The sequence below is a fragment of the Electrophorus electricus genome, chromosome 5 (genome assembly GCF_013358815.1).
Source record: "Electrophorus electricus isolate fEleEle1 chromosome 5, fEleEle1.pri, whole genome shotgun sequence".
NCBI lineage: Eukaryota > Metazoa > Chordata > Actinopteri > Gymnotiformes > Gymnotidae > Electrophorus > Electrophorus electricus.
This window is the reverse complement of record NC_049539.1, coordinates 9456254-9465646: the sequence shown is the minus strand read 5'-3', so window position 1 is coordinate 9465646 and position 9393 is coordinate 9456254. Positions and strand designations below refer to the sequence as shown.

Here is a 9393-nt window from a genome sequence, read left to right as displayed (position 1 = left end):
GTTTCTGTCTCTATCTGTTTGACATATTCAGTTCTTAAAAAATATAGTACTTTTAGGGGAAAAAAAACTAGATATTACATCTTTCTTTCCCCAATAAGGTTGCGTAATCTCTGGCCCTGTTAGCCATTATGTGGAAACTCTTACGCTACAAACCTCAGCTTCCACAGGCCTCCTTGAAGAACCCACATGATGGAAAAATAAAACGGTAAACATTTGTGCAAAAGAGAAAAAGAAGAAGTTGCATCACAGACCCAGAGAATGCCCAATAAATGGCTCTTTGGTGGCCCGTCTAACTATCCTGTTTTCACACAGGACTTAGGTTGAAGTGTGCAGCAATTGTGAAGCGCTCCATCATGAGGCTCGTGGTCGTGGTGTGTCTGATGTGGCTGGCCGTGTGCGAGTCTCGCCGGTTGAGCCGCTGTGAGGTTGTTCGCATCTTCAAGCAGCAGGGGCTCGAAGGCTTCGAGGGCTTCAACCTTGGCAACTGTGGGTAGAACTCGGGGTTCGCGCGTAACGTATACGCTGCCACAGCTTGTGCTTGGCTGTTGCCTCAGAATGTGACTTGACTGAACTTGTTTCAACAAAACGAGTGGAATTAGTTCACTCTTTCTTACAGCACACTGTATATATACTGGTTTATGTTGGACATATTCAAACTTCACTCATCTCTGTTATTCTCTTCATCCGATCTGACTGCTGTAGATGTGTGCATGGCCTACTGGGAAAGCAAGTGGAAGACCCATAAGGTGCGTGATAGCAGCGAGATGGGCAAGGACTATGGAATCTTCCAGATCAATAGCTTCAAGTGGTGTGAGGACGGCACTGTGGGTGGAAAGAACCTGTGCAAATTGCCATGCGGAGGTAACGGCGATATCAGCAGCTAAAGCACATCGCAGCCATGCATGTTTGCTTGTCATGTACCCTGATTGTAATGCATATAGGCTATAAACTATAGGCTATGTTCCGCTGAATTTACTGGAATTTTTTAAAATGGTGTTCTTAGTAATATGTAAATTAATGCAAATGTCATCCTCTTGTAAGCCCTGCTAAACGATAATCTCAAGGCCTCAATCGACTGTTTAAAGCTCATTGTCAGAAGAGAAGGACTAAAGTCATGGTAAGTGTTCTCTATTAATATGGACTTATCATTTTGTTAAATAGGTGTGTACAAAAATTAAAACTTATCCTTGTTCCACAGATCTACGTATTGGAATAAGGATTCTCAGATATTATCTTTTCAATATTAAACTTATCTATACTGTGTGTATTGTGTATACTGTGCACAGTTCTAAAATGTGATAGTGTTTCTTAGTACCAGAAACACTACTTATGTAAAGTTGTTTTCTTGCAGGGACACTTGGGATAATTACTGTAATGGCAGGAAGATGTCCCGCTGGGTGAGAGGTTGTGGTCTGATGTAGAAGATTTTTCCTAAAGTCTTCAGCCTATGAAAAAACATGCAGCATACTGCAGGATACAACATATTCTGAACTTTAAAAAATGTTACTATAATTTTAAAGACATAAAAGCATTGCTGAATTATATTATCACAATGCGTAATATCTTAACTGTTTTATGAGCTTTTATCAATGCCTGTGTACATTTGCATTGATTCTTATCAAGTGAACTTGTTTGAACTGAGTTTTAATAAAGCATTTTCACTTCTTTCATAGCTGCTCTGGTATGGTTATTCTAAAAAAAATGCTTGTTGAAAAATCCTTGCGTTCATATGTGATTATTTAAAATACCTATTACCCCAGATATGAAGAGAAAGTTCTCAGTTCCTGCTGTCATATGTAGTGGTTATTAATAATGCATTACAGATGAATGTCACTGTGTATTGATACCAATTAATGATTTTTTACAGTTAGAGCAAAAAAAAATCTTATATCTTATATCTAATATAGCACAGTGACAGCTATGCTTTAACTGCAGGTTCAACATTCTCATGCTAATTTCATGTTTCCAACAATAGCCCAATCTTCACAGAGTGCGAGGAGAATCGTGTCTCAGGGCTGTTTATGCTTCACGTATTTAATAGGCTCCTCTCTTTAAATAGGGCAAGATTTGTTAATTTAATTTAATTTTCTCCTGAGCCTTCACAGTCATGATTGCAGCCGCATCTGTAATTATGACTCTGTGTGACAGTGAAATGGAGTACTGATCAGTTTAATACACTCTGCAATTAGCGGTGTATTTTTGTCTGCTGTCACTGGAGAACAGTCTGAGTTACACATGCAAGGCCCACTTTTGTGCTGATATAATGACTTCCTCCTCACACTAGATGCAAGATAGGCCTTTCACCTGGATTCTCAGAAAACCATTAGGGTTTTAGGATCTCCATTTAAATATATGTTGGTAAGCAGTTGTCATGACTACTTGTCTTTTCATTAATCAACAAGTTGAGCTGTAGCACCAAGGCAGATTTATAAGGAAATTAAATTCTGGCAGAGCTCAGAAAAATGTGAACTTTTCACTATTATCTAATAACCACATATTTGTCATACTCTAGAAAAATTCAGTATAAACCAAGATAAATAGCAAAGTATGACCATTACTAATATGTAAAGGCATATTTATTGTAACCTACATCCAGTTGCATAGACATACAGTATAACTTTCACTGCACTGATTTTTAAATTTTTTTTATTATGATAACGTAGCATATTGCAGTATATTTTTGGAAATAATGCATATCAACACCAACTGCTCCTAAAACATTACTTTTTCCATTAAGGTAGTCTCACTGGAAGATGTTATGGTATGTAGTACCATTTTAGAGCTAAACCTTCAGACAGCTTCACTATCCATATATTTAATTGATGTAACTGTAACACCCCCCCCCCCCCCCCACCAAAATAAATAAATAAATAAAATGGAAAGAAAAAAACAAACCCCCCAAAAAGTCAAATACACATACACTATATCTATACTCCTAGAAACAGAAAACACAATGCGGTTTACAAGCATATTATCAACAGACAAATTTCACTAGGTATATTTGTATTATGGAATTTATTCTATTTAATACAATGTGTTTGAAATTGCACAGATATTTGCCAGTTTTATATATGCAGTTTTCGAAAATGGTAGAAATTTGTACTGCAGTGAACAAATATTACTAACTTCTTAATGAAACTGGCATGCAAATTACTGTATATATGAGTGATTGGTGTGAGTTTGTCAGAATTGGCAACAGATCATAGAAAAATATTTATGTTTGTTTAGTATGCCTGCACGCTTCCCATGAGCTCTTGTAATCTCATTAATCCAGCCACATCCACTACAGCCACATCCACTACCCAAAAGGTGTGTCCCCTTGTTCTAACTGATGGGCTTCATCTGAAGTTGGTGACGCAGTGCCAGACCCCGAAGCACCAATGCTGAGATATATGAATCTGTTTTTAGCAGCAACCCGATGGATCTTATGCGGTGAACCACTCCACTCAATTAGTCTAAAACAGTGACTTAATTTGTGGAGTTGAGGCAGCCATGCACTTTCTCCCCTAAGAAGATTTTTCCTGCTGTAATTTCTTTTTTAGTTGGTTGCCACCTTCATTTCATGTCAGTTGGGACTTAAAAGTCTTTTCATGTGGGTCCCATTCACACTCATCTTAATTAACTTAATCTTAATTTAATCGGTCTCTGCATTTCGTGCCAATTAGTGCTAGTCTTCCCACCGCATCCAACCGTTCACACTTATCATTCCGTCTGATGGACAGATGGAGAGCAGAATGAACGAGGAGGCTGGAGGAAGAAGAGCACTAGCAGAGGAAGGGCTGCAGGAAGAAAAGGACATCTCCATGGTGCAAATGACTGGTGAGAGAGGCATTTCAGGGAAGAGGAGCAAAGGCCATCGCTGAGAAATATCACAGGACAGTGAAATGTATATTGCATTGTCATAGAAGACCACATACAACTTACGGCTTGACAAACAAGTGTGTTAGACTGCGGAAACGTCTGCTCCCATGCTTAGCTCGCGGGAGGATGCAAATTTTCTTTTAGACCTCCATTGCACTGTCGGACTTTGGTGTCTTGGAGATCCAGAGCGTTGACTGGTTCACGCTTGTTTTGGTCCGTGATTTTCTAAGCAAAATATAAAAAGACTAATTGACATGACCTTTATTATTTGTTTGTTTATTAATTTTGTTTGTTTCTACTTCTGTGGTCTGATTTACGGAAGGCGGAGGCAGCTGACTGAGGCCTTCGTGTCTATAGGTTTTTTTGAGGCAATCCTGCAGAAAAATGCCTGATTTTCCTAATCTTGTTGTGGAGCTCTGCAGGGTTGGAGCAAAGCATGCACTAGAGCTTTAATTGCACTGCCTTGTGTAAGGTACCCACTAGGTTATTACATTACCACTTTTATGCTTGACTATATATATATATATATATATATATATATATATATATATATATATATATATATATATATATATATATATATATATATATATATATATATATATATGATCATACACAAAACATAAATGCAATTGCCACTTTGATTCTCTCCGATTATAATAGGCTACTGACAACTGGGAGCGGCAGCTTGTGAAGCAGAAGCCTCAAAGAGATGAGGGTGTTTATCCCGAGGGCTTGAACACGCGCCAGGAAGCCTTTTTACTGAACAGTCCCAGGCCAGTTAGTGCTAGTGATTAAATGCATTGTCTGAAGATGGCCAGTCTGGTGATCGGAAATATGTTATAAAGGCATCGCTGTGCGGGAGTGGGGGCTTAATAAACATAATGAATTGCGTAAATAAAGCACTCCGTAATGCCCTGCCAAGCCCGGGGTTAAGAGGGTCTGAACTGTGTTGCGTACATTGTCGGAAGGGAAGAGCAGGGTAATAGCTTGCTTCAGCATTCCGGTCTACCTAATTTCTTCTGGACACTGATGAGGAGTGAAGTGGAGTTAGATTGTCCTCGTACATTGCCAGTGCGGTGTAGTACAATGGCCGACGCGCTGTTACAGTAACTAATAACGTGACAGAAGCCGCTGCCACAATGCCAAATGCGTCCGGTAGCTATAATACTTCTGTGAGCGCTGCAGTTACTATTGAGCAAGCTGCGCTCATATGCACGTTTACGAACGAACTAATCCCATCGCATTCAAAACTTGTGTCCAAAGTTGGAATGATGGGAAGCTCCCGTCTCAGTTGGGTAACTGAGCTCCAGCACTGATTGGCCAGGAAGTGACGCGGATGCTATTAGCAACTGCTTAGACGTGAGTTACCGGCGTCTTAGCGCTGCACTAATTGCCCTGTCTACCACCGAGTGTGTGCAATCACCATTATGGAAACGAAGGCGCCACGGCGTTTTCGCGCGTGGTCGTGTGTGTGGAGTGTGATCACCTCCTGCTTAGCATCTGGAAGCAGCAGGTCCCCGAGGCGACGAGGATCAGCAGGAGTACAGGAATAGTGGGGATGATGACGTAAATCAATAGCGTGCCTACAGAGCCAAAAAATATATATATATATATGATTAAACTCTAATATCACCTATATTTAAATAAGAATAAACTCTAATATCTGAGACAGCTTTATTTTTTAGGTTACTGTTTTGGTGGCTATTACTTGAAGGTCCTGCCACCATGACGTGAAGGCTTTCTTCCTCATTAACTGCAGGGGTTTTGCTGTTATCTTCATGCTCTTCTAAAATATCTGCGGATCCCGAGAAGTCCGATAATAACTGTATACATGCATTTATTTGTTGTTGTGGAGATTATTGACTTGCCACCTGTTTACCTGCATCACGGCCTCCAGGTCTGTCTCCATGTTCCTTCACAAGGTGACTCTCTGCATTACCAAATGCCAACAACATTACAGTGGCAACACCAAGATAACCCACATAAATGTGAGTGCACATGCAGGGCTGTTGTGTGAGATGCATCCAGTATGAATACAGTATTAAGCATGTAATTCAATATATTGTTTCAATATTTGTTGTTGATAACATGTTAATAACGTGTGTGTTATTTTAGTGTGGGTTACTTTAGTGTGTGATTTTTTTATATTTTTTTTTGTATGTTGCTGTACCTGGTTCATACTTGCAGATGAAATTGTGCTTCATGTTGCACCTGTCGTCATTCCACTGATAAAGGTATGGTCCACCCAGGCCACGGACAGCAGAGGGCTGATGGTACATCACCACACAAGCTTCCCCTCCACACGATGGCTCATCATAATACCAGTTCCTTTGGGGGTTTGTAGGGTTCCCAAGATTATGGAAAGAAATTAAATGACACACGCAGCTAAAGCCCTGCTCTCAGTACACACACACACACACACATACAAGGCAGTTCGGCAAGTCTCACACGGACCTGAAATGTGACACGCTCCCGTCTGTCCACCTGTACAAGTCTGGACAGGAGGCGAAGCTGCCATGCTCCTGGGGGCTCTCCTCGTCGGCACGCGTCAGGCCAATCCAGAAGTCTCCATCAGCAATGCTGGGGCTGGTGCCCTCGCTCCCGCCTGTGGCTGAGCTGCTGAGCTCCTGCAGCAGGCGCTCGACGTGCTGCTGCTCCGCTGTATTCTCCACGCTCAGCAGTGAGCCACCATCCACCTCGCACGCCCGCTGGGCCTCCCAGAAGGCCACACGGCTTGACACGTCCCTGAAGTAGGCAATCTTATAGCATGGGTGTTCAGGCCCACCCTGACACACTGTCTGACCTGCAGGAAGTCCACGGCAGTGATCTTAAAGGGACATTCCAGCATTTTTTGTTGCAATGCTTAATAGATAACCACAGATAACTATGAGAGTATCCCGACCAGTTTCAGATGTTCCACATGAGGGTTCTGTGGGGATGTTAAATCAATTGATCCAACGAACAAATAATCTTAAGGTAATGCAAGAATTTCTAACCATGACTCATCAAGCACATGGTGACCCCAGTACACAGCAGTATAATCACAATGCACTATGTTTGTCTATAATGTGCAGTGAAGTGAAAACACTGGTGGTGTTTTCTGTACAAACAGTAACAAACAAAACAACAGAAACAACACTGACGTGCAAATTTAGACATCAAATTACTGTTTAATTTCAATGTATCTACATGCTAATTCAAACAAAAGTGACACATGCAGTGTTAATGTGGTATGGATTATTGTAGACATTGCTATCAATACACCAATGTATGGATTACTGCAGACACGCCTATAAACTTGAACAGTAATGCGCAGCATTATGCCTCCAACACTATGTTTGCTCTGACTTCCATCCACAGGCTTTCAGGGCTTGCAATTACAATTACACTAAATGTATTATAATCAAATTCAGACTTTATATAGAGAAATTTCACTCACTAACCAGGCATCCCTCTTAAGTTACCGTAACCTCCTGCTGAACTGTTGGCGTGCCAAAAGATCACATTGTTACCCCCTTGAACTCTTGCTAACACACAGAAAATGCAAAGCTCTAAATTAGCTATAAACTAGTTCATCCCACTTTAACAGTTTCGGAGCAGTTTGTTTCAGGCAGCTGGGAAAAGCAGGCAAGTAAAACTGCAGAAGGCAAAAATGCTAGACTATATTTGGAGGGAACCTGTAAACTAGTCAGATCTGTCTCTTAAAATTGACAAGGATATGGTGGTGTGCTCAGGGAGTAGAATGATAACTGTGATTAATACATGGACTGTTAAAAATCTAATAATAACATTAGCTCTCAGCCTGGGAGGTACTTTAAATAATTGCCTGGTCCAGTTCTGCACTATCATCACTTTAAGTCCAGTAATGGACCAGGGATAACCGCACAGATTTGGACTCAGCATTTTCTTGATCTGCTTACTCTTTTATCTTTCTCACTCCCTTCCTCTGGGATCTAGTAATGTCCACACTGCCTGCTTTTTCATCCTGGCACGGGCTGTCATCTTCATTCTGAGCTCCGAGCCATGTGTTATCCCTCTACCACGCTGATTCTTGCTCAGTGCAGAACATTCCTCCCTCTGTTCTTGTATGTTTCATTTTCTTAGACATACGGTCTGGTTCTCTCTCTTCACCTACAACTTTTTTCCCACCGTTGGTCCAGAAAATTCATCTTGGTGGAGAACTAAGAAAAAAACTGCAGAGTACAACATTTGACAAATAATGAAAAGTAAAAATTAAGTAATTTTTAAAAAAGTAAAATAAAAACAGTTGCACAGTAAAATTCTGTACAACACATCATGCAGAGAATGAAAAATGATGGGTTAAAAAAAAATAAGTTCAAAACTGTGATTGATATCATATATTGCAGAATACAGTAGTAGTTTGTCACGCGCACCAGAACTTGGTCCATCAATGTATTTTATATTTCAGTATATTTTAGCGGGGATGAACAGGGAATGCAGTTTGTTAGATTAAAAATATATTATAATTAGATAATCTACTTTTTAGATGAGAATACAAGAACATGAATTATGATAAATTATACTGTCTACTTTGTATTATCCTCATCTCTAAAGACGTGATGAAATTACCGAATGAGAAATATTAAGAGAAGTTGCCATTTTCATTTTATCAGTTTATCAAAATTACAAAATTCGTAAACTTACCACTCACAACTCTTGCGCCATGGCTAACTGTAAACGAGACAGTAAAACCCCACAGGATCCAGAGTACTATCGAATCCGCGCGCATCCTCCTAGTGCAATAGTTTCGGGGAGCTTTACTATAAAGTAAATCGCGCAAAGTGCTTTTGATAGAAAAACGCCCTGTTCCACCGTTTATTGGCTGGCTCTTTTGCTGTGCGTTTTTGCGGCTGACATGGTCTCCTCGGCAGACACTTTGCGAAGCACCACCGGGCGTGGAGATAAAGGGGGACCTGTCTCTATCATCACGCGCAGTCTGGAACAGTCTTAAGTGACGCGAGGCAAGCAACCGCGCGAACGCGCGCGGGTGTTCGACTCTAATGATCTCTTTCTCGACTGCATGTGCTTTACCTTAACTAATCGAACAAAGCGTACATGGCAGCACGCGTCTCCATTGCCTGTTTTATTAAGCTCGAGGCACTTCTCGAGGTTTTTACGCAAAGCCCAGTCATTAGGCAGGGGATTCGACAGGGCAAAAACACATTCAAAAGTCATTTGCAGACGCTTAAATAGACCGCAGACACGAATCGTGCGGAGCCTTGATGTAAACACGTTTTTACTTGGTTAGTTATTTGTGCCTGTTTGTGTTTTTTGTAAACTTTAACGTCATAGGCCTTTTAACATAGAGCCTCCACGCTGAAAGGGATATAAGCTTTAGGTCCGGTTTTATATAATGATTTGGAATTTTGTGTACTTCATTCAATGTTTTAATCTTTTCCCTTTTAATCTGATTCCTAGATTTTATTTGGCAAACCACATTAAACCGGCATCTTGTAGTGATTTCAAAGTAAATTTCTGTATACTGATTTTAGGTGGCGCAAAGAAATT

The 9393-nt window shown here is 40.6% G+C and overlaps 2 protein-coding genes across 2 annotated transcripts; one reads left to right on the top strand and one right to left on the bottom strand.

Annotated features, from left to right (window-relative positions):
• Window positions 1-288: 288 nt before the first annotated feature.
• Window positions 289-1670, top strand: lyz (lysozyme). Its single transcript, XM_027004391.2, has 4 exons — window positions 289-486; window positions 703-861; window positions 1042-1117; window positions 1352-1670. Exons 1-4 carry the CDS (start codon window positions 354-356, stop codon window positions 1419-1421), a joined length of 438 nt encoding a protein of 145 aa, XP_026860192.2. The 5' UTR covers window positions 289-353; the 3' UTR covers window positions 1422-1670.
• A 1218-nt stretch (window positions 1671-2888) lies between these two features.
• chodl (chondrolectin) lies at window positions 2889-8841 on the bottom strand. Its single transcript, XM_027004390.2, has 7 exons — window positions 8530-8841; window positions 6319-6667; window positions 6035-6192; window positions 5744-5794; window positions 5573-5659; window positions 5351-5447; window positions 2889-4086 (listed from the first exon to the last, which is right to left on the bottom strand). The coding sequence occupies exons 1-7, from the start codon at window positions 8612-8614 to the stop codon at window positions 4002-4004; spliced, it is 912 nt and encodes a 303-aa protein (XP_026860191.2). The 5' UTR covers window positions 8615-8841; the 3' UTR covers window positions 2889-4001.
• Window positions 8842-9393: the final 552 nt, after the last annotated feature.

What these genes read in the sequence shown, in the direction of transcription:
- chodl (XM_027004390.2), bottom strand. Translation starts at nt 8,614, where the DNA reads ATGCGCGCGGATTCGATAGTACTCTGGATCCTGTGGGGTTTTACTGTC. An exon ending in GGGAGCGTGTCACATTTCAG is followed by an intron (nt 6,193 to 6,318) that starts GTCCGTGTGAGA and finishes AAACCCCCAAAG; the next exon opens with GAACTGGTATTATGATGAGC. An exon ending in CATGGTGGCAGGACCTTCAA is followed by an intron (nt 5,448 to 5,572) that starts GTAATAGCCACC and finishes TTGGCTCTGTAG; the next exon opens with GCACGCTATTGATTTACGTC.
- lyz (XM_027004391.2), top strand. Translation starts at nt 354, where the DNA reads ATGAGGCTCGTGGTCGTGGTGTGTCTGATGTGGCTGGCCGTGTGCGAG. An exon ending in GTGCAAATTGCCATGCGGAG is followed by an intron (nt 862 to 1,041) that starts GTAACGGCGATA and finishes TCCTCTTGTAAG; the next exon opens with CCCTGCTAAACGATAATCTC. An exon ending in AGAGAAGGACTAAAGTCATG is followed by an intron (nt 1,118 to 1,351) that starts GTAAGTGTTCTC and finishes GTTTTCTTGCAG; the next exon opens with GGACACTTGGGATAATTACT.